This window comes from Gopherus evgoodei, chromosome 17 (assembly GCF_007399415.2).
Source record: "Gopherus evgoodei ecotype Sinaloan lineage chromosome 17, rGopEvg1_v1.p, whole genome shotgun sequence".
NCBI classification, from domain to species: Eukaryota; Metazoa; Chordata; order Testudines; family Testudinidae; genus Gopherus; species Gopherus evgoodei.
Genome location: NC_044338.1, coordinates 18,821,599 through 18,846,504, shown reverse-complemented (window position 1 = coordinate 18,846,504; position 24,906 = coordinate 18,821,599). Strand labels below are relative to the sequence as shown.

Sequence of the window (24,906 nt, the reverse complement as noted above, 5' to 3'; positions counted from 1 at the left end):
TGAAGACTAAAGCGGCGGCGGCAGAGCTGCAGATTGCAATTACGGCTTTTTTTTTCCCTTTTCTTTTTGCTGCTTGGGGGGGGGCAAAAACCCTGGAGCCGCCCTGCCTGCCAGGTAATCACTGGGATCACCCAAACACCCGGCTGACTCATCACAGACTGCCCACATGGCTGATAGGAGAGAAGAAATAGCAAAAGGATAGAAAGCTAGAGAGAGTCACGCACGCTTTGTTCCTATAAAAGTGCAAGTTACAGGGCCCTCTCGTTGCCTGATCCACAGAGGATACGAGGCTGTTACACCTCAGCCTGTAGCACTGGCTCTTTAGCTCAAGCGATAACAGCTCATGCTTTTAGCTCTGGACATCCCTGGCTCAATCGCTAGTGTCAGCCAAGATGGCAACAATCACAACAGCACAAGATGACATGTCCGGGCTCATCACCACCAGAAAAAAAAATACTGCGTTGTATTACTCGCAGGATAGCACCCTGGCCAGCCAGGAATAACTCAGCTTGCTCGTCCCCATGTAGACGGGAACCAATCCATGTTACAGAGTCATGTTACACCCCTGCAACACGATGACCAGCTTGATCCCCGTCTACATGAGGCAAAGCAAAAGCCAAGCTCTGAGTGTGGCTGATTGGGGTACAAATCATGTGTATTACATGAATCCCAAGACACGGTCGCTAGGCGGGTGCAGATGGATGCCTTCAGTGCTTCTTGCTATTTGAAATCAGACCTTGTCCCTAAAATCCAGACAAAGTAGCGCTCAAACATGAACCATCTGAGTCCCTGAGGGACTGGATGGCTTGAGAAGGGGAACTCGTAAGGAAGTTGGTGACAGAACAGGGAACTGGGGCCAGGTCACCCAACTTCCAGGCTAGAACTCTAACTACTAGACCATCCTTCCTCAGTGATGGATTTGGGAAGTGTCACCATCATACAAGGCTCGTTGACAGCCTCAGTAGCTGTGCCTGCCTCCATTGGCCCCTTTGCTTTCAGTATTAACCAAGAGGCCAGCGACTGAATGGATTGACATTAGGAAAAACTTCCTAACTGTCAGGGTGGTTAAGCACTGGAATAAATTGCCTAGGGAGGTTATGGAATCTCCATCATTGGAGATTTTTAAGAGCAGGTTGGACAAACACCTGTCAGGGATGGTCTAGATAATATTTAGTCCTACCTTGAGTTCAGGGGACTGGACTAGATGACCTCTCAAGGTCCCTTCCGGTTCTATGCTTGGGGATATTAAATTCCTCTTTCACCCCTAGGAGGTGGATCTTCTAGTTCTGAGGTGAGGCACACTGGTGGTGGTAAAAAAAAAAACCCCTCCAATCCCTATTCAAATCCAGCTCAAAGACCTGTAAGATAGATAATGAACTAGGAGCATTGGGCATCAGGAAGTCTGAGCAGACAGTAACATTGTTTGGCAGAAACTTGGTGGAGAGCTTGGCACAGACAAAATAAGCAAAACCACTGAATTATGCTTTATACTCGTAGAGTGGATTAAGACCAGGAGGTGGAGGATTAAAATAGACCATCTGAAACAACAGAGGAGCAACACCCATCACCGGGCAGCAGCACACCAGCCCATCAGAGATCTGTAAAACTGCTACAGCTGTCTGGAGCTCTGATGAAGTGCAGCTCGAAGACGTGTCAGCCGGGATCTATGGCCTCTCAGGGTGAGGAGTGTCACATCTATAAACTCTGCAGCCTGCGGCCAAGCATGTCAATATAGATAGGAAGCTCAACCATGAAGAACCTACAAGACCTACCTTTGGAGGCACATAAAACTCCAGCAGGAACCTCTCCCCCTCCATCTTCACAGCCTTCCTGAGCATCAGCCGACACTTCTGCCACTGAGAGCTACCCACACAGTTCGTGTCATCCGCCACCATGTAGCGGAGGGTGCCCTCCCTCTGAATATCCACCAGTTCCACCTTGGAAGACTGGACTTTTGACAGCCGTAGCTTTTGAGTCCATCTCTCCCTTGTGTCGTGTTCCTTGTTCGCAGAGGGACAGTGCTCTCTCTCTGACCTCCTGCCACCCTGTGTGGCCTCCACGCCTGGCTCCGGAGAGGACTTCCTGTGCCACATCTCCTTCATGCCATCCACCACGCACAGGCTCATATTCCTCAAGGAGAAACCTTTCTTGAATTTCGGCTTGGAAGTAGCATGGACAGAGACGTCCTCTGAACTCCGAGAGTGGCCGTAGGAAGAAACTTTATGGGCCTGAGCCTGCTGGGACTGGCTCAGATATCGGCTGGAGTTCACGGGGTTGTCCATGCTGTCCAGGGATTCTGTGGAGGTCTCCTCTTTCCTCTGGAGGATGTCTCGGCCGTAAGGCATGTGGCAGTTCTGTAGTCCCACAAAGGGCACTATGTTGTACTTGGTTGGGGAGTCGGACACAAACACCCTGCTGACCTCCAAGCTGAAGATGTCCAAGAAATTGGCAGCAAAGTGATGGGAGAAGGAGGTTTCAGCCCCCGGGGTATCGTAATGGGGGTTCTCCTTCAGGAACTGGCAGAATTTCTGAGCAAAATCCACCGCAGCAGCCTGGGCATGGAGTTCACAGAATTCCCTCCAGTCGGGAAGCTGGGAGGAAGACTCTTGGCAAAGGGCATCACCATTCATGACTGCCCCATTCCACCTACCAGCAAACTGCAAAGGCAAATCAAAGAGAAGGTTAATGACAGTTCACATAAGGAATTCTAAACACAAACACACACACCACTGCAGAACTATCCATGGCCAAGGGAATGCACAAGAAAAACAAGGACAATTGTTTTTAAACAGCTGCAGTCACAACATTCCACCATGTCTAGAAAGCATGCAGAACTATGGTTAGTGGAACCTTATTTCTGCCTCTATGATCACATCACTTCAGATGCTAGCCCTAACATGTTCCATGTCTTAAGACCACTGAGTAATGGCTATGATTGCCAAGGATCCCATGGGGCTTTGCAGGGTGGTGGGGCAGTGGGAATCAGGTTCTAGAAAAATCGGTATCTTAATTAGCACATCCCGTTTCACATCTGGGTGCTCACATCAGTATTTTCACAGCTAAAGTACCAATATGAACACTCAAAATAATGAACTGGATGCCTTAAATTAGAGGCCTACAACCAGACCTTGTATATATCATCTGCACCATGACGACCTCACTCACTACTGAAATGCATCCACCTCTGGAGCAGAACATATCCACTATTTAACAGCAGACTATAACACTTCCCTTCAGGGCAGAAAGAGAAGAATACCCTGTCCAACTGAAGCTACAAGAGACTTTTTTGGTAAGCAAAATATAAACACCAAATACAAATTTGGCTAGGACACAATGATCAACAGTCTAGTCTTTTAAAAGAAGCATGCTACCATTTCACAATGACGGATGGTTCTCTCAGCATCATGACTGGGACAGAGACAAGTACGGACTCAGAAGGAAGAGTATCATCTACGGAATCACCAACACCACTTCCTGTGGTGCAAAGTTTTTCCTTAGACATCTCTTATCGACTCACTATCCAAGACCCTGCCCTGTGTACCGTTCGGAAGCAGACAGCATCCCAGACAGATGCAGCTGGGCTAGGCAGACACCACCAACCACATGGGGGAAAAAAATAAATCACAAAATAATTGCTGGGAGTTCAGAGGGATAAGTCAAAGTTAGGGCATACGTACAGAGCCAGCTATGCACAACCTGCCTCCAGAGCCACACAGTGAACGAGGAAATAACATCCATTCAGAGTTCTATTCTATTCTAAGTTTTTACACTGTCGCACGAGCGCCTTCCAGTAGTGCTTTCAGTAACACGGCCACACACCTGTCACACATTTGTTCTCTCATCCTCTGCCCAGAGGGAGAAGTGCGTGGAGTGGAGTGCCTTGTTTTGGTAGAGTCCTCCTGCAAGGCTGTTCCTTTCTTGTCCCAGGAGCAGGGATTGTTTCGGGAGACGGCATCTTTTACAGATGGAGCAGGGAGGATCTCATCCAAGCAACAAGGGAAACCCCCCATCGGTTAATACAGGCACAGCTGCAAAGGCATAAAAAGCCAGCCTTTGCTTTTGCTTCCGTGCTGGAATAAGTTAAAGGACTCTGCTGCCATAACCAGCCTCTGCTATTGCTGATGCTGGAGCTGGAGTGTGTGACATTGCACTTTATACGATTTTATGAAAATATGCTAACGTAACTGGAATATGCTTCATGCAAAAGGTCGTTTGTAAGGGATCATTATAAAGCTTATAATCTACTGAGTGTGATTATCCTATTTGTAGAAATGTACCACTCTTGTATCTGAAACTAGAAATATGAAATATAACTGAGGGTCTGTTGTAATTATGCAAAGTGTGGGCCATGAAGAGTGATCTGGAATCTTCATAACTCCCATTAACCAGGACAATTGACTGCAGATGGGTGTGTTTTACCTGTAAGTCTTCCTGTATGTGTGTGTGCTGGCAAGCGGGTAATGAAGTCTTGCAGTGACATGTGATCATGTCACCTGAACTGGAATCCATCTTCAACCTGGTGCTTTTCCATGGGGGAGGGGGGGAAGGGGAAGGGAGGAAAGGTAAGGGGGGAAAACCCAGAGGGACAGAGGATTCCGGCCTTATGCAAAAGATATATAAATAGGTGGAACAGAACAAAGGCAGGCAGCCATCATGAGGAATCCCCTAGCTACCACCTGAGCTGAAATGAGGGCTGTACCGGGGAAAGGATTGTGCCCAGACTAGGAAGGAGTCCACTCTGTGAAAGAGACTTATTGAAACATCTTTCAGGGTGAGATTTTATCTGTACTCAGTTGTATTACTGTATTAGGCTTAGATTTGCATGTTTTATTTTATTTTGCTTGGTAATTCACTTTGTTCTGTCTGTTACTATTTGGAACCACTTAAATCCTACTTTCTGTATTTAATAAAATCACTTTTTACTTATTAATTAACTCAGAGTATGTGTTAATACCTGGGGGGGAGGGCAAACAGATATGCATATCTCTCTCTCAGTGTTATAGAGGGCGAACAATTTATGAGTTTATCCTGTATAAGCTTTATACAGAGTAAAACAGATTTATTTGGGTTTAGACCCCACTGGGAGATGGGCATCTGAGTGTAAAAGACAAGAACACTTCTGTAAGCTGCTTTCAGTTAAATATGCAGCTTTGGGGCAAGTAATTCAGACTCTGGGTCTGTGTTGGAGCAGACGGGTGTGTCTGGCTCAGCAAGACCGAGTGCTGGGGCCCCGAGCTGGCAGGGAAAGCAGGGGCAGAAGTAGTCTTGGCACATCACTTGGCAGTTCCCAAGGGGGTTTCTGTGATCCAACCAGTCACAGAGTGATACCAATCCACACCTATGCCTGCCACCTGGAGGAGTCACTCATCTTCTCAGGAGCACATCTGGACCCGATATGCCCTGCTAAGTATTAAATCCTAGCTGGAAATGACCATGCTCATCTGCTCCTGAAGTTACACAGCACACCAAGAGGGGCTGCTGTAGTGGTCTCAGCTCCCTCACACACTCACCCTCTCATCTTGGATTGGATGTCAAGGTGGCAATACCGGGACCAAGGTTAGAGCAATTAATATGAGGAATTGTTCCTGGGGCCAGCATATTAATTCAACTAACAGGCCATTGTAAGTGCCTTTTGCAACCATCCATCATGTATCTAACTATACAGATCCCTCCCGTTGTGAGATATGATCTGACTTGATTAACCAATCAACACCACACAAATATACAACCCCACTGTTTTTATCTGTACTACAGTAGATTCATAGACTTTAGGGTCAGAAGGGACCATCGTGATCATCTAGTCTGATCTCCTGCCCATCGCAAGCCACAGAACTTCACTCACTCTTGAAACAGATCCCTAACCTCTGGCTGAGTTACTGCAGTCCTCCAATCACAGGTTAAAGACTAGAGGCCCTAGCTAAAATCACCGGCCCCAGAGTGCTGGGCGCTGTACATACCCAATCCCCAAAGAGCTCACACACCAAATAGACAATATAGATAAAGGAAGGGAAGGGAAACACAAGTCACACTTCATTGCTGGATTCATTATGTCCGGAGCTCTCTAACTTTTGGAGAACCATACTTTAAAAGGAAGAGTGTGTACCTCCAGATTGGCCTCCCCTCCCATTCCGCCTCTTCTCCCATTCACAATTGCCTGACAGCTCTGATGTAGTTACTTGCAACTGCTGCCATTGAAGAGTAGTATCAGGAAAGGATGTGATATTTTTAGCTGCTGTTCAGTGCAATTCAGCAGCTGAAGCAAGAAGGAGCCAGCCAGCCCTATGTGGTCAGCAGGTTTGATGCAAACTGCCAGCAACTGTTTTGTTGACCTCTGCTCTACAGGCCACTGCTGGTCAAGAACCTCAGGGTCAGGTCATTGTCTGCCTGCTGGTGGGACTAGAGGGGATTGGTCCTTACAGCAAACACTCCACTGCTTGTGCAGGTCAACCAGGTTTCTAGCTCTGCCCTGGGCAAAGCATTCCACAAGCTGATAAGCTGAATTGCCCGGTGAGGAGAAAAAAAAAAAAAAAAAGTAAATACATCTGCTTTGTCCTCAACTCCACCTCGTTACTCATACTTTCTGTTAACGGCACATTTATAGCATATAAAGGGTTAATGATTAAGAGGTGTTCTATAATGTTACGGGCATGAGTAGTTCATCCTACAGGTGGTTATAACCATAGCAGTAGAAGGTATTACAGATGGCTGTAAGCCGTGGTTATAAGTACACTCCTGGACTCTATAACAGTTTCTGAGCCATTTCTTGGAACATCTGTGGATGATTCTTAACCTTTTAAACACTCTGGAGACATCCCCAGAGTAGAGAGTGTGATCACTTTTATTTATTGTTGCTTGGACCCTCCTCGGCATCTGTCCCCAGAGAGGCTGGGTGGAAAACAGTAAGCTTGAAAGTAAAACCACTTTCCCCAGGGGAAGTACAGGGTCCTTCTGAAATCCCCCGTGGGATCAAGTTTGGAGCAGGGACAGAGGCTCATGAGCGTCAGCCTCTGAATGTGCTTCTGCTTGGATGAGAGACAACCTTCCAAGCCAACACAGGAAGAGGAGAGGCAGAAAGGCCAGCGACGTGGTCTAGATGAGATAAGCGGAGAAAAGCAACAGGTTTGGGGCTGGGCTTCCAGGTCTATACATTGATGAGTAGAGCTGCTAATGCCTGCCCGAGTTGCACTAGATTAACACACAGGGCTGGGAGTCAGGACTGCAGGGTTCTCTTTCACTACCCTGACACAGGCTCATGATGCGATCTTGGGCAAGTCACTTACCCTTTTTCTGTGCCTCGGTTTCCTTATCTATCTAAACTGAGGGTGAAACCTCCCTACCTCACAGGCATGGTGTGGCCAGATCTAGCTCATTAGTGTTTGCAAGGTGAAGAGATCACACCTCTTCCTATGATTATGGATAAAGGAGGAAATTTTGTGCAAGCCCTGGGTTTGACACCCCCAGTGAAGCCAGGGAGAGACCCATGCACAGCATTGAGCCGTATAATCACAGGCTTTAACAAGATTATAAATCCGGCCTGCTTCCAGTTAGCATCAATGGAAAGCAAGGTGCAGAGGGTAACCCAGGGATATTAATAATGCTTTGACGGGAAACCAAGCCAACAGGAGCTGAGGGGGAGGGCAGGGGAGTCTGATGCTGATCGTTATTGATGGCAGGGATGGACTGCGTCAAGGGCAGGAAATGTAACATGGATCAAATTGGGAACGCAGAGTCCACCCAGCCCCTGACAGCCAAGCAGCAGGATTAGATAGATTTTTGAGACACTTGCTGCCTGAACTCATTGGTAGGGAAGCCGAAAATTATCAGCCTCCCCCCTGGATGCAATTTGAGGCAAGTGACTGCTTCTGCTTCCAACAGAGCAACACCCTTGGTGGAAAGAGAGCCATGCTCATTTGTTAAGCCAGTCTAGCAACTAATTAATACCACACCTGGGCTAATAATCTCTCCCCTACTGGGCAGGAGAGTCAGGGCCAGTAAGGGCTGCTCTGGAGCTGCGTGGCTGGTGTTCAGAGAGTTCCTTTTCATTACGGGGAAGCCTTGCCTCTCACTCGTCTTCATTAGTGTCAGGATCTACGGTAGGACAGCATCTCAAGAAGCAGCTGCAGCTCCTGGGTGAATGGAAGCGGGAGGGGGACCAGATTCTACTGCAAACATACATGTGCCCCAAGTAAAGCAACTGACAAGTAGCTCATTCTGCAGGCGCATTCATGGTTCTACAGCTGTGCAAATCTGGCCCGCAGCTGAGGAGGCCTTCATTTGACTGGTAGCTGTCTAAAGGCAGATTTTGAGCATAGGGGATAAAGTGAGAGACCCCTTTTGGCCTAAACCCTCCCTCCCAACAAACTGGGCACGCAATATTTCCCTACTCGTAACTAGCCATCACCACACATGGGTACAGGTCTGTGTGGATACATGAGTACCCTTAGTCCGAGAAAGAATGAATGGATTCTCAGCTTTACAAGTCTGGAAATCACATACACACACCCCTACTTTGAACTAACAGCAGGGTCTGAAAACTGGTTTACATAGCTTAACCTTCACATTGTCTGTAATGCAACAGAGAATTCTACGATCCCCATTTTAGAGAAATGGAGGCAGAGCACAGGGAAGCAGTTTGCCCAAGATCGCTCAGCAAGTACGTTGCAGAGCTTGGACGCAGAAGCCAGGAAACAGCTAGACCCGCCATTCTCAAAGTGCAGTCCCTCCCCAGGGGTTGACAGAACTGGATATTTTGAGACCTAAGCAGTGTCAGAGTTTAAGGCCAGAAGGGAACACCAGAGCATCTAGTCTGACCTCCTGGCCATGACCACCACCCTGCACCTGTGCACTAACCCAACAGCCAAAATGAGACCCATGTATTACGCCCCACAGAAGACTAGATTATGTGCCACTGGCACAGAACAAGAGGAATCAAATTGCACTCAGCAATGGCAGGGAAATGATTCAGTGAGATACACCCAGATAATCCTGGCAAGCTGCCCGCACACACATGCTGCAAAGGGAGGCAAAAACCTCCACTGCCAATTTGACTCCGGGGAAAAATTCTTTCCCAACCCCACACAGCAATCAGTTAGACCCTGAGAACATGAGAGAGAACCAACCAGCCAAGCACCAGAGAGAGAGAGAATGCTCAGTGCCGCCCCAGAGCCCTACCCTGCCTCCCCCATCCAAAGGCCCTTCTCCAGCCATGACCATCCCTAATGCTCCAGAGGAAGGAGCATTTAGAATATATTGAGGGAAGGGAAGGGAAATCCCTTTCTGACCCCTTCAGGTGTCTGGGTGAAACCGTGTGGTGGGTTTGGGGATGGGAGGTGGGTTTCTCTCTCACATGGAGGTCTGCAATACAAAAGGACTGTAGAACCCCTTCATGAGGCCATGTTCATTTAGAATGTGGATGAAAGGGAGCCAAGCAGCGCTAACAGTGGATAAATATTTAACAGTGACCCCCACCACCACCTAGCCCCCAAGAGAGGAGCAGCCACCATACAGAGAAGAGAGCAAGGGAAGAAGCCAATAGCAGCTCAGCGGTTATCCCAGGTGGATTATTAGAAATGATTCCATGTATTTAAGATTCTCTAACAAGTCTAGTGAACCAGGCGAGAAGTGAATTATTCATTGGCTTGGCCCAGTTTTCAGCGTTGTTTGGTCTTGGAGGGAGCAGACGCTGGAATAATTGTATAGGCTGAGATGCTTCAGGATGTTGCACCTGTCTAGTGGGCTGTTAGGACGCTGGTTGTCACTCTGGACTCTGCATTCACACTTTGTAGAGCTCTACAAAGGGCGCAGAGCTCATTGCTGAGCAACAGTGTGACGGGGTTCACTCACAACTGCAGCGCCTCCTGCTGGCTGCCCTGGGAATTAGCTCTGTTTGCCAGTGCACCCTCTTCTGGTGATCTTGCTGCCATCACTTCTGCTCCAAGACCGACGTGACTCCAAGGACCGCGGCATCCTCTTCAGGACACAGACCTCTGGCTGTGCCACTCTCCATGTTCCAGGGGATTGTACCACAGTCCGACGGTCCAGCTACTTCCTCAGAGGCGAGTGGGGTGAAAGGGGACCCGGACCTGCCCACTACTCTGGGACCCTGCAGCTGGCAGCCATGTTCTGTGTCCACTCCAACCTCTCTGTCTACTTCTCTGGACCCCTTCCCCGCAGCCCCAGGGCCTTCTCCACCCTTATCTCAGGGCTTCAGCACGCCAGTCTTAGCAGTCAGCCAGGAACTCGCTCTCACTCCCTTGATCCTGCCCAGCACTGCTCTGTCCAAGGTGCTAGCTTTCTTCCTCCCACAAGGCAGTCAGTCCTCCCTCCTTGAGCTCCAGGGAGCAACTGGAGCTGCTCTGCCATGCAGTTCTTCTTATATGGGCCTACCAGGCCTTGATTGGCTGCTCCTCTCAGCCCTTCTATGATTGGCTGCCTCCTGCACAGTCTCCCTAGGGCTCTATTAATCCCTTAGAACTCAGTGTAGGGCAGGCCACCCATCACAAACAGCAACAGGTGGAGTTGTTCATCAGGGTGTGGGGTGGGTGTTTCTGTCCCATCAGTACAGTATCCTGAGCAGAAAGATGAGCTCATGGTTAAGGCACAGGGCTGGAATTGAGAAGACCATGTTCCAAGACAAAACCATTGGCAAGGGAGTTTGATGAGGTCAGATTCCTCCTAGTCGAGAGACCGTCACCTCACATGCAGACACCGATACTCGTCCTCATCGTTAGGCATCTCAGCAGCTAGATCCAGGACCAAAGAGTCTCACTTCCAAGGAGGTGATCCCTCCCAGTCAGGGATGAGCGGCCATGGGTAAGGTGGTGCTGGGGAACGTTTGCCCTGGGTGGCCCATGCTGCACCTGCAAGCAGGATGTACCTGTGGCAAAGCACACGTCTGGGAACTTGTCCCACTGACCCAGCTCTGCCTCCAGTTTTGTACGTGTCCTGGTGGAATGAGGAGGCTCAGTTCATTAATGTTTACGAAGGTTTTGAGATCTTCAACAGATGGCACTATACAGGTGTGTCATATTGCTTCATAGAGAAAGGATTTTGGTCTGTAGTCCCATCAGACTGGCACGTTTCCCTCAGCACTATTATTCATAGGAAGCAAGTCTATCTTTTTCTATTAATCCAAGATGAATGGGAGATTTGATCACTGCAGTATCTCTGATACGGCAGGAACCTAGCCATCCCCCAGACACACTGTCAGCCCACAGGCAGCGGGAACAGCACTGCAGCTGAGTGTAAAATCCTGCAGCTAATGCCCCTCTGTTAACACTCCAAGAACAGCCAGTGCAAAGTGCTCCAACAAGGATGCATGTGAGGCTATTAACATTTCACCCTGGCCAGCACTACACTGGGCTCAGAGAGGAGTTTTGCCAACAGAACACAGCCTACAGTGGCAGGGTGAGAATGGGGCTGGCTAGAAACTCAGCATTGATTGAGGGAACTCTATTGACTTTTTAAGTTGCTGACAAGTTTGGAAAAACTTCCATTCAGTAGAACAACAGCTTCCCACAGACAGTGGGTATAGGCAAAGGATGTCAGCAGTAATACCTTCTGTTTTCAGGAAGCAATAAATACAACAGCCTTTTATCGCCTCAGTTATACACTCCCACTCTCTCTGCTCCAGGGAGATCCAAGTGCCAGATGGATGAATTAGCGAGAAAGTGGAAAGGTATAAAGGATTCTATTTAATGTTATCTACACAGTACCAAGGAAATGCCTTGAAGGCAGAACAGCGCCTGTTGATGGAGCTACCGAAGTGGAACTGCCGAGAAGACACCTGTCTAAACACAGGCTTCCAGGAAATCCCTGGAACTGGTGCTCTGGACCCACCCACCTCAGGAGTTAGGCAAGGATTGCTAGGATGGGAGAGATGAAATGGGTTTTGCAGAACTAGAGATGGGTCCGAACCAGAACTAGCTCAAAAGCCCTCTCAACTTTGAGGAAGGCTGAGTCCAGACGTAGCAATTCAAGCCCATCTTGAAGCAATGTCCAACGCACGTGTGATTTACATCTGGATCCCATTTTATCAGCCTCCACCAGCCCTCCCTTGAGGCTTGTGGTGGACTTGAGAAAAAATGGTTCTGGTTTAGGGTAATTTTTTCCTGGAGAACAAATTCCTCAGTTTAGCCACAAAACAGGTAGATCCAAGAGATCGACCATGCAGGCTTCCCATGCACCACACTGCTGATGGGTCTTGGCCGCCCTGGAGGGACCCCACCTATCTCCACAGTCCTGTCATTCCTCGCCCTCTCTGCAGCATTTGCTAACATGGCATCAGTTAGTGCAGACTATGATAACGATTTGTGCGATGGGGCCCGCTGGGCACTGAGCTCCTGACTGAGACAGACTACAACTAACCTCACACTGATGACTGCAGAGCCATCCAGCGGCGACGAGGTGTTGTATAGAAAGGCCAAGACAAACCTGCCTTCCTTAGCCCTGGTCCAGTCAGGAAGGTCTTAGCTTTCTGTGCAATTACCCTGCCAGGCAACTGCTGCAGATGGAAACGAAAAAAAAACCAGTGAGAGAAATCCTGGGGAATGCCTCAATATACAAATGAGATGCTTTTCCACCTGTGTGGTGCCAGTTCATTGGCTGCTCAACTGACAATTAGCTGCCCCCTCCCCTGACACACACTTAGAAGGGGAGTGAGAGGTTGGGAAAGCAGGAGGAGAACAATACAAACTTTCTATTAATTATTCAGAGATTAAATTTCCATTAATATGTCTGTTACCAGGTTAGTTTGTCACACCAGCTGGGGAGAAAACATACCAGGATGTGGACTAATGACAATAAGAAGGTTACTTGTTTGTATGTCAAACTACTTAGGTCATTTTGAACACCAGAAGGAGCATGGCCTTAGGCAGATTTTCTTCATGATGAAACATTTAATTTTAGTAACTAAAGAAAATATTTACAATTCTGGGGTAAGAGAGAGCTACTTGGGCATGTTGGGATCATTTATTTCCTAGACCTGGATGTTTGGGTGTTTGCCATCATTAGCAAATGGGATAGAAAGTTGGAGGCAGTGTAGTTGCTCACTCAAAAGTGACTTTAATCGGGATTCTAAATGGGAATTAGGCACCTAATTCAGAGTGACACCTAATTCCTGTAAGCACCTTTGAAAATTCCCACCCCAGACTCAAGGCTAGTGAGGCATGCAGGAGGGGAAAGAAATAAAAAAGCGTTTCCTCCTAAGAACCTAGTTTAGTTTATTGCTTTGGGTTATTCCACCTCTGCCTTATATCCTGGGAAACATGGTCTTGTCAGAGGCCATAAATTGCATTTGTTTTATGATTACGACCATGCAAAAGGTTTATTGATTTTTCATAAAGCCACTAAGGAGCCCCATCTGCAAGTTCCCATCATGATTCACCTTCAGGATTTACTGATCCTGTATCGCCTCCACAGTTCCGACTTGGCAACGTGGCTGTATTCCGTATACAGCAAATATACACTCAGATTGGAGTGCCATGTAGCTTGGTTTCCTAGGAAAAACTGACCCAAAGTAGCACTACTTTTTAAGATACTATTTATCCCCTGTTCCCAAGATGTTCTACAGGGTCTTTCACACCAACGCCAGGATTTTAGTGTCAGCCTATTCATTTCCTGGGCTGGATTTCTGTCATGGCTTTTGATCCATTTTTGTATCCATGACTTTTTGAAATTACACAAAAGTTACAACAACAGAAGATGCATGACCCAACCATTTATACAGTCTGCATTAATTTTAATAGCACCAATACATTTGGTTTCACACCTTCCGTGCTATGGAATTTTAAACTGAATTCTCCAATAAACATCATATCTCTTCTCTTTATAGACAGTCCTGAACCGAGACCCTCCGACTCCCTATTTGGTACCATTACCGTGCCCCATGTTTTTATCTTTCTTCCTTCGTCACTGGTGCTGAGCAGGGCTGACAGCTGAACTATTGCTTGTCAGGTTGATTCTCCATCAGCTAGATCCAGGCTGTGTGACCCAGTCACAAATTGCAAGAGCTCTTTTCCCACTTTAACCATGGAAGGAGTTTTGTCCAATTTCTGACCCATTCCTTACTTCGCCATCCCCTGGCTGACAGCTGAAGACAGGTCTACTTGACGGATGATTGTCACTTGGCTGACTGACTCTGGATCCAAGAACAGATCACTAAGCAGCCAGGATATCACAGGGGGAAAACAAACAATCTATCAATGCTTGAAGCAAGTTGAGGGACAGAGTGCTACACGCTATCCACGGGAACAAGTACAGGTCACCTGCACTCCAGAAAACCTCAAGCCAAGGGAACAGCAGCACTGATCAGACATCCATTTTGTTGTGCCTTCTATTGACTGATCCTAAAAACTACACAGATGGAAGAGATCGAGTCAATTATTCAGACCATCCCTTGGATTCTTTCCTACAATGCATTTCCCAAGGCTCAGCCCAGTTCTGAGAGACATCAACCACTTTCCCAGGGAAAGCCTAGCAGTGCTCAGCTCTAGGAAGTACGTTTAATAATACTCGGTCTGTATGATCGTCTCGTTACTTCTAGATAAACCCACCTTAAAGAATTAGGTTTCTCTGCATGGTGCTTGCACAAATACTTGTAAGTGGTGTTCGTAGCTAAATCCCTTTTCCTCCCCAACGGCTGCCATCTTGACCGTTGCACTAAGGACTGAACCAGGCACCTCCAGAGCTAAAAGCAGGAGCTGCTACCACTTGCACTACAGAACTAAGGCTCCCAAGGTGCCACTGGAACTGATTCCTATCCTCTGTGGCTTGGGCACGGGGATTTGTAATACACATTTAGCAGGGGGTTACAACACACCCACTCAGCTTTATATAGATGAAGGGGTGGAGAGCAGCCTATTGCACAGGGAAGATGGTTGGAAGAGAACCTGCTACTTAGACAAGACTTTGGTGCTAAGCAGAACTACCTGGTTCTTTATACTATCCCCATCACCATGGTACCAGGATGCCCAGTGCCAATTCAGGATGTTCGTACTGAATTGGAGAGCAAAGAATGAAGCAACAGCACAGACGTAATTTCTGAGAACTGAGTATCTTAACGGTGATGTGGGAAAAGGAATAGAGCACTAAACACACCCTTGCATCCCCAAGGCAGATGGTGAGAAACATCACAAGAGGACTGTGGTCAATCAAGGAACTTTTTTGGGATAACAAATGCTGTTTGATGTGGGTAAATCCAGAATAATGAGCCCAGGCCAAGAAGCAAAATGCTGAAGTTTCTGATGTGAGCAGTTATTTAAAGAGCTCCCTTGCAGTGACTGGGAAAGCGCCTGGAGCCTGACGAGCAGCTGCACTGAATAATGTAAAGTAGGGTGCGAAGCAGCACAGAGGGAGAGAAATGCAAAAAATGTGAAGGAATAGATTGGGTCACTCCCACAGCAAAGCAATGCTTGCAGGGCAACTGGAGTGCTGGGGAATGAAAAAGATAATAAGCCAGCTAATTGATGCTAACATAGATTGTTTCAGCAGAGGACTTTCCAATGGCATTTGCAGCCTAGCCACCTTGGTCCTGTGTTCCTGACCTGGTCACTCACAGGCCTGGTCTACACTACGCGTTTAAACCAATTTTAGCAGCGTTAAACCGATTTAATGCCGCACCCGTCCACACTATGAGGCCCTTTATATCGATATAAAGGGCTCTTTAAATCGGTTTCTGTACTCCTCCCCAACGAGAGGAGTAGCGCTAAAATCGGTATTACCATATCGGATTAGGGTTAGTGTGGCCACAAATCGACAGTATTGGCCTCCGGGCGGTATCCCACAGTGCACCACTGTGACCGCTCTGGACAGCAATCTGAACTCGGATGCAGTGGCCAGGTACACAGAAAAAGTCCTGCGAACTTTTGAATTACATTTCCTGTTTGCCCAGCGTGGAGCTCTGATCAGCACGGGTGGCGATGCAGTCCCAAATCCAAAAAGAGCTCCAGCATGGACCGTACAGGAGATACTGGATCTGATCGCTGTATGGGGAGACAAATCTGTTCTATCACAGCTCCGTTACAGAAGACGAAATGCCAAAGCATTTGAAAGAAATCTTCAGGCTACACAGTGCTGCGTGACAAGCGTAACGGAAAGCCAAAGAATCAAATGGACACTCATGGTGAGAGGGAGGGGGTACTAAGGGCTCCAGCTATCCCACAGTCCACAGCAGTCTCTGAAAACTATTTGCATTCTTGGCTGAGCTCCCAGTGCCTGTAGGTTCAAACGCATTGTCCAGCATGGTTCAGGGTACAGCTCGTCAATTTACTCCCTCCCCCTACCATGTGAAAGAAAAGGGAAAGAAATCGTTTCTTGACTTTTTTCAATGTCACTCTATGTCTACTGAATGCTGGTGGTAGACGCGATGCTGCAGCAGTGAAGAGCAGTATCCGCTCTTCTCCCCTCCCTGGTGGCAGACGGTACAATATGACTGCTATCCGTCGTCACCATCAGCCCATGAGTGCTCCTGGCTGGCCTCAGGAGAGGCTGGGTAAAAATAGGAATGATTCCTGGTCATTCCCAGTAGATGGTACAGAACGGCTGGTAACTGTCCTCATCATAGCAACTGGGAGCTGAGCTCCATCAGCCCCCTCCCTTTCCTGTGTAAAGAAAAGATTCTGTACTGCCTGGACTATCATAGGAGTGGGATGCTGGGCTCCTCTCCTCCGCACCGCTGAATGTCCTGCCTGGACTGTCATAGCACTGGGAGGCTGCCTCACCCTCATTTTATTTCACTAACAAGTCACTGTTTCTTATTCCTACATTCTTTATAACTTCATGACACAAATGGGAGGGACACTGCCACAGTAGCCCAGGAAGGTTGGGGGAAAAGAGAAGCAACGGGTGGGGTTGTTGCAGGGGCACCCCCTGTGAATGGCATGTAGCTCATCATTTCTGCGGGATCTGACACGGAGCAGCTGTGCTCTCCGATACACTGGTTCTCTAGTACACTTGCCCCATATTCTAGGCAGGACTGACTCTATTTTTAGAAACCATAAAGGAAGGATTGACTCGGGGAGTCATTCCCAGTTTTGCCTTTGCACCCCCAGCCGACCTCAGCCAGGGGCACCCATGATAGCAGCAGACGGTACAGAACGACTGATAACCGTCTCTGCTATCATGCAAAAGCAAACGAATGCTGCTGTGTAGCGCTGCAGTAACGCCTCTGTTAGCGGCATCCAGTACACATACGGTGACAGTAAAAAAAAAGCTGAATGGGCTCCATGGTTGCCGTGCTATGGTGTCTGCCAGAGCAATCCAGGGAAAAAGGGCGCGAAATGATTGTCTGCTGTTGTTTTCCCGGAGGAAGGAATGAGTGACGACATTTACCCAGAACCACTCGCGACAATGATTTTTGCCCCATCAGGCACTGGGATCTCAACCCAGAATTCCAAGGGGCGGGGGGGGGAGACTGCGGGAACTATGGGATAGCTACAGAATAGCTACCCACAGTGCAACGCTCCGGAAATAGACGCTAGCCTCAGACCATGGACACACATGGCCGAATTAATGTGCTTAGTGTGGCCGCGTGCACTCGACTTTATACAATCTGTTTTACAAAACCGGTTTATGTAAAAATCAGAATAATCCCGTAGTGTAGACGTACCCAAAGACTGTTCCACTAAGGTCAGGGCTCCTCAGGAAGGGATATAGCATGGAATGACAGTGGGCTTCAAAAGTCATTGGTTAGCTCTCTTTGGAGGAAGATCGGTTTATTAATTCGTTCCACAGGGATCTCAAGGTTCCCCCTATTTTTTCTACTGCCCTTTTTCCCCAAATGAGCTTCCATCCATGTCCTGCTGGGCTCCCCTGAGTCCACTAGGGAGGGGCAATTTGAAAAATGACATGAGGTATTTCTTCCAGGGGCTAAGGGCATTACCTGTGCAGCACAACAAGCCTCAGGGCCAGCTTTGTATCCCCCATGTGGTAGACAGAGACAGCTTTGCAGGTAGCCAGGTTTGAATATTGAGGTCAGAGTGCAATAAATAACACTACACTTTGCATTTATATGATGGTCCACCACAGAAGTGCAACCACTTCTAGGGTGGTGCGCAGTAGTCATTCTGTGCCAGCAGTATCTGTGCAATTGTCAAGGCTTGCTTTATGATTGGCAAGTGTCCAAAGCTACCTACGGTGATTTTTGTAGAAGAGTAGAGACAGAAAAGCCAGAAGACCTCCTCTTATCACCAGTCCGTCCTTTTGCTGCAAGGAAAGATATGGTCCAGCTCATTAATAGCAAGTTTCCCCCAGGACTACAGAAGCACAAGGCATCCTAGCTGCTACCTGTATTGCCCTGGTATCTGGAGTGCAGCACTTTCCCCTCCTTCTGAGCACTGAACGCAGGAACAGAAGAATCCACATAAGTTGTCATATGCTCAATGAGCAAGAGCCAAGTGTCTACTGTTAAAAAGCGGGTTCAATACTTGGGTCCAGAATCCAGTTCTTAAGCATTCTCAAGGCCCAATCAAATGGTTCCATTGCCCCATCTCTCTGCCAGCTTCCCTGGGCTGGGATAGCTCTGCACGCCCCACCCACCCCACGCTGATATCCTGAGGAGTAGAAGTGGTGAAACGTCTGCAGGCAACTTGGAAAATGGGCCAGTTTCATTAAATTTCACCTACATTTCTTGACATACCCCACTCAGAGAGCATCTGTGTTTCCAGTGAAAGATAATTATTAATAAACAGCCAGCAGATTAAGTGACCATTGATCAAAGGAACTACACAGTGCAAGGGACAGCGGGTGAGATTAAGACCGGGAGTAAGTACCACTGATTTCAATGGCCCATCACCCACTTACTCCAGGTATGCAAATGGAGTGGTGTGTTTAAAAGCAGGAACTCTGAGCAGCACTATTGTCCCAGAAAATAATGAGTGTGCGTCCGAGACCCCACAGCACTGGCCATTTTGTACCAATACTCTCAGACCTAAACGCATGTGGCGCTAACCCTATTAACTTGAATTTCCAGCTCAAACAGAAACTGCTGCTTACCAAAAGCACAACATTGCTCAAGAGTCTCAGATGGTTGCTGCTGATCCCTACATGCTGGTGAAGTGGGCCTGTGTTAGATATCTATCAGAGACCCTTAGGTATTCTGTTCAGACTCTTATTATTAAGCCAATGGCACTGCTCTTGCTCTCAGCAGAGGAGCCTGCATTGCACTAATTGGCTAGGGATGGCTACACTAGACCATATCAACAGAGCTGCAATCAGCCCCGGAGACCGCTGTGAGGAGTTGGGCACTTTGCCTCTGCACTTCTCCCATGCCCGAGGTTCTCCAGAAGTATAAAAGTCAGGCCAGGCATAGAACTCACATCTCTGCAGCTGCCCAAGCAGAAAGCTGCAGGTACAAACGGTCTAGTCTTAGAATCCTGATCAAAAAAGAAAGCAGGGTTTCTGAGTCCATCCTTCTCAGCAGGCAGTTTGCTCCGCTTGGCTGGAGTTGGAACTCCTGAAACAAGTGAGGGTTTTGTGGGTAACCACTAAGTACCAAGCGCTTCAGAACAGGCAGATGAGAGAGGATGGGGGCTTAGAATCTGGGTTTGCAGCACGCAAACCAAAATTAAATAATTTGATTGGTGTGATACTGCAGACACAGGAATACTTGCCAAACAGAAAACCAAGTCTTGTTAAGGAACTGGGTGGTTATAGCTAAATGCAGACTATTGGCCACTCCTGCTCCCCCGTTGTAGTCCATGGCAAAAGTCCCACTAATCTAATGGGGGTTTAGCAAACACTAAACATTTGGTATCAGCTTTCCAGGAAGAGAAAAGAGGAAGCCAGGCTGTTGGCCGATCCCCCATGCAGTGGAGCATGAGAGGAGGCTAGAAAGATAACAGAAGTCAGAGGTCCCTTTTGCCTGTGCCATGTGGCTACTTTCCAGGAAGGAGTCTGTGAGCCCCAACTCTCGCAGAAAAGGAGTAATCCAAGCATTCTGGCCGTCACGCTCTCTGGCAATCAACAGGTCTCTACATCCCAGGCTAGGTGCGAACGCACTTTTCTGCTTGCCTAGACAGGCATCACAATGCCAGGACCTTGGTCTCCAGGCCCGTCTATATCATAGCAACTACCACGTTGCAGAATCCAACACCGCCACAGGTGTCCCCCGGACAAGGCTCAGTCTCTCTTTATTCCATACAATAGACAGCAAGAAGCCTAACCTCACCAGGCCTTAGGTCACAAGTGATGCTAGCAGAAGTGGAAGTAAGCTGGTACAGTCCGGTACGGTGTACCAGCAAGAGCCAGTACATCGTGCTGGACTGCACCGGCTTCCACGGCAGGGATTTAAAGGGCTCTGGGCTCCCCGCCACAGCAGGCAGCCCAGAGCCCTTTGAATCCCGCCCGCGGCTCGGGCGGCTGGGCTGGGACCGGATTTAAAACCTGCCAGCCGGTGCGTGGCATAGAGAACGGGGAACAACGTCAAGCCTAGTTCCAACAACTCTGAGAGAACAGGCTTCAAAAACATCTAGGATGAGAGAGATTTCAAAACTCTCCCCGAAACACAGACCTGGCAAATTCCTTTCATCAGCATGGGGCTGACAGGCTTTAAAAGGCCTTTTATAAAAGTGAGGCCTCACTGAGAGGTCTGAGGGAACGGAAAAGAGAATAATTAATAACACTTTGCACTTCCAGAGCCCCTTTTCATGCAGGAATCCCAAAGCGCTCCACAAAAACGAAAGCATCGAGGCATAGAAGCAGCCTGCGTTTTTGGAGCCAGAGCATGAGGGAGACCGTCAAGAGGTGACTTGTCCTGTCATTGGGTCTGTAACCACCCGGCCGGGTTTTTCTTGAACAGTCCGGTTTTTGGCTTCTGTGTCCGGGTGACATTTAGGGTTGTCAGGTGCCTGGCTCTCAACTGGAAAGTCTGGTTGAAAAGGTGACCCGGCAACCCCAAATGGCGCCTGAACCAAAAGTCCGGTTACTACAGGATGGGGGGAGGTGCTGGGTCATTAACTTGCACCAGCCCCTGCTCAGCCAGGCCCACCTCCTACCTGCAGGCAGGCTCCTTGAGACAATCCAGCAAGCAATGAGGGTCAGGGGAAGAGGAGCAAGCAATGAGGGCGGGACCTTGGGGGGGGGGGGGGAGAACAGGCAGAGAAAGGGGCAAGGCATTGAAGAAGGGGTGGAGCCTCAGGGGAAGAGGCAGAGAAGGGGTGGGGTCTTGGGCATCCAGTTACCAGCAATTAGAAAGGTGGCAACCCTACTCCAGCCTAAGGGTACATCCACACTACCCGCCGGATTGGCGGGTAGCAATCGATCTCTCGGGGATCGAGTTATCGCGTTTTGTCTAGACGTGATAGATCGATCCCCGAATGCGCTCCCGTTGACTCCAGAACTCCACCAGGGCGAGAGGCGGAAGCAGAGCCGACGGGGGAGCCGCGGCCGTCGATCCCACACCTTGAGGATGGGAGGTAAGTCGAAATAAGATACGTCGACTTCAGCTACAGGAATAGCGTATCTTACATTGACACCCTCCCCCCAGTGTAGACCAGGCCTATGACTTGGGAAACCCAAGTACAATCCCCTGCTCCATCACATACTTCCTCTGTGATCTGGGCAAGTCACTTAACTTCTTTGTGCCCCCATTCCCCATCCGTAAAGACAGGGATAATAGCACTGCCCTCCTCACAGGGGTGTTGTGAGATACATACATTACTGTAGTATCTGAGCACCTCACAATCTTTAATGGGGGCCCTATAAAAACCTCATATCCTCTATAATTACATACACAGGGGAAAGCACCAAAGAATCCGGTGGCACCTTATAGACTAACAGACGTTTTGGAGTATGAGCTTTCGTGGGTGAGTACCCACTTCCTCGTACTCACCCACGAAAGCTCATGCTCCAAAATGTCTGTTAGTCTATAAGGTGCCACAGGATTCTTTGCTGCTTTTACAGATCCAGAATAACACGGCTACCCCTCTGATACTTGATACACAAGGGAAAGATTTGACAGCCGAAGGCTCTTTAATCTAGCAGACAAAGGTCTAACAAGATCCAGGGGTTGGGAGTTGAAGTCAGCACAGTTCAAAATGAAAATACGATGCAATTTTTTTTGAATACTCAGGGTGATTAACTATTGGAACAGCTTCCCAAGAGAGGTGGTAAATTCTCCATTACTTGGCATCTTTAAATCTAGATGGGACATCTTTATCAACAATACACTCTAGCTCAGCCACAAGGGTGTGGGCTCGGTACAGGAATTGTGGGAGGAAGTTCTCTAGAGCGTTGTTATTCAGGTGGGAAAATGATCACAACACTATCTTCTGGCCTTAAACATCTATGAATTCTGTCTGACCATAGGATGTAGAGCAACAGCTGTGAAGTACTGGTGGCCCTGGATTTATTGCAACAGCCTTCGAACCAACCAGCAGAAATGTAGCAGCAGGATGGAGTCCCCCAAACACAGAACATTAGCCAAATAAAGCCATAACCTCGGAAGGGAATTCCTGTTTGAGAAGAAAAACGGATTGCTGGGGACAGATCGAGCTGAAATCGAGCTTTTGCTATTGCAAAGCCAGTGTCAGCTGCCTGTAGTAATGTTATAAAAATCTCTCCTGATAAGCTCTGATGTGGTCCTATGTACACCAGGGATGCATGTCAGCAAAGACAAATGACAAGAACAGAATTTCTATTTAAGCTACTGACCTTAAGAAGAAATGAAATTAATGCCATCAGCGAAAATGCAGAGAGTGAGAGCATGCGTAACATCAGGGGTCAAGAAGGAGCAAGGAATAGTTACAAATTCAGCAAGATTCAGTGAACCAAAGAACTAAATGAGGGTAGAACTAAGGCGTAGCTAACATACAGTGATCCACTATTGACACAGATTCTCAGCTTGAGAGACCACAGGGTATAGTCATCATGCCACCTAGTCCACAAATTTTCTATGAAAGAAAAAATAAACAGAAACAAAACAAAACAAAACCACCCCCTAAACAATTAGCTACCAATGCGATTTCAGAAGACCCCGCCCAAAAGTGATGAGTGACATTTATATAGTGCTTTTCCTTCTGACGGATCCTGAAATTATTTACAAATTGCTTTGTACACATTGGATTCATTTCACCCAGCACAGAGGTGCAGCCAGCTCTGGATTGGACCAAGCGAGCTCTTTAATAGTGCATGAAATTACATAACAGTTTAGAACGGGAAGTGAAGAAGAACATTGCCTCCAAGTGAAACTGCAAAGATGAGAAAATTTACGAATTGGAATTACACAAATCAGAATTTGCCCAGGATGCTACATCGCTCACAGAAAACGCCATGGGATCTTTAATGACCACAAGTGGACAAGACTTCTGGTTCTGGAGGTACCCTTCCTTTGCATAAGGCATATAGCCACATTATTCCTTTACCACCATGCTGTGAAGTTAGCTCAGTACCAGTTCAGAGAAGAACAATCAGTATCACTTCCCGCAGTAACTGTTTTCCTTGGAGGCAGTTCAGCTCCGTCTGGCACGCGAGAACTAACAAATCACACTGACCACAGTGTGGTGGCTGCAGCACGACAAGGGATACCAAACCATCACAGTTTGGATGCGATTGCAATGTTTTATTCAAAGAATTCAGCTCCCAATTCCCAGCTAGGGCAGGGCTGACAAATAAGGATTCACAAGGCTGTGAGACCTCAGCCACTGGCAAGAGAGAACTGATACAAATCAGAATTCAAGGGATCCATCCTTGAGATAACAAGTCACCCATCATCTCCCTGAATGTTACGAGAAGAGTCCTTTGGATTGCAGGGCAGGCACCAGCTAGTCAGTGCAATAGTCACAGTGCAGTAGCATAACACTGTAGAGTTCGTGTACCCTACAAACATTTCACATCTGCTCAGAGAGGAGGAAAGATCTCAAGAACACTCACCGCTATGCAGAACATCACCAGTCTGCAAAATCCTTGCCTGTGCCACAACCAGCAGAGATCAAGCCCAGCTTGCTACAAAGGTGACATGCCTGGTTTCTGTGGCAAGGCAAGGGCTGCCCTCTAGGATCTAGTATCAGAGGGGTAGCCATGTTAGTCTGTATCTGTAAAAGCAGCAAAGAATCCTGTGGCACCTTATAGACTAACAGACGTTTTGGAGCATGAGCTTTCGTGGGCGAATACCCACTTCGTCGGATGCATGTAGTGGAAATTTCCAGGGGCAGGTATATATATGCAAGCAAGAAGCAAGCTAGAGTAATCTCAACTGCTAGAACAGGGCCTCATCCTCCCTGATTGAACTAACCTCGTTATCTCTAGCTTGCTTCTTGCTTGCATATATATACCTGCCCCTGGAAATTTCCACTACATGCATCCGACGAAGTGGGTATTTACCCACGAAAGCTCATGCTCCAAAATGTCTGTTAGTCTATAAGGTGCCACAGGATTCTTTGCTGCTCTAGGATCTACTAGGTGGAGGCACTTTGCTGGCAGCTTTTGAGAGAGTTGTGTTGTAACCCTCCATGGCTGCACCCAGGCAGCTGCTGAAGATGTACATGGGAGGATTGGAAGAATATAATTCATTCCCAGAGACACAGTTCTGCCTGGTGAGCTGGGAGCAGTTCCAGCAGCTCATGTAGCAAACGGAACCAACACACTCTCTGCCCAGGAGAGGGTAAGCGCGGAAACCCACCAGCGGTGTCTAACCTTTCACACCCAAGGGCCTAACATTATTTCAAAGCGGTCAAGGGGCCACAATCAATACTTTGGCGTTAGGTTCTCTGGCTCACTCTTCTCCAACTCCACCACTGAGGCCAGTGCGAAAGGAGCAGACATCATGCACAGATCCCTGCTCGGGATTCCTCCAGTGTAGTTAGAGTCCCGGGTGGGAGCAGAGCCTGAGCATTTGCCTCTTTGCTTCCCTCCTTAGCACCCATGGTGCAGGGAGGGTGTTGGGGTGCAAAAGGTGTGTTGAGGTAGCGGCTG

At 48.1% G+C, this 24,906-nt stretch overlaps 1 protein-coding gene across 4 annotated transcripts in view; it reads right to left on the bottom strand.

Annotated features, from left to right (window-relative positions):
* The window catches only part of SH2B2 (SH2B adaptor protein 2), a 70,395-nt gene that overhangs the window by 31,639 nt on the left and 13,850 nt on the right, over window positions 1–24,906 (bottom strand). For 3 of the 4 annotated variants that reach the window (XM_030536960.1, XM_030536958.1, XM_030536959.1), the window contains exon 2: window positions 1,773–2,657. In XM_030536960.1, the coding sequence (XP_030392820.1) occupies window positions 1,773–2,630 (858 nt within the window). In that variant the 5' untranslated portion in view covers window positions 2,631–2,657. Of the gene's footprint in view, window positions 1–1,772; window positions 2,658–11,357; window positions 11,363–24,906 lie in introns of those variants that run through there. The other variant, XM_030536961.1, reaches the window with a different exon arrangement.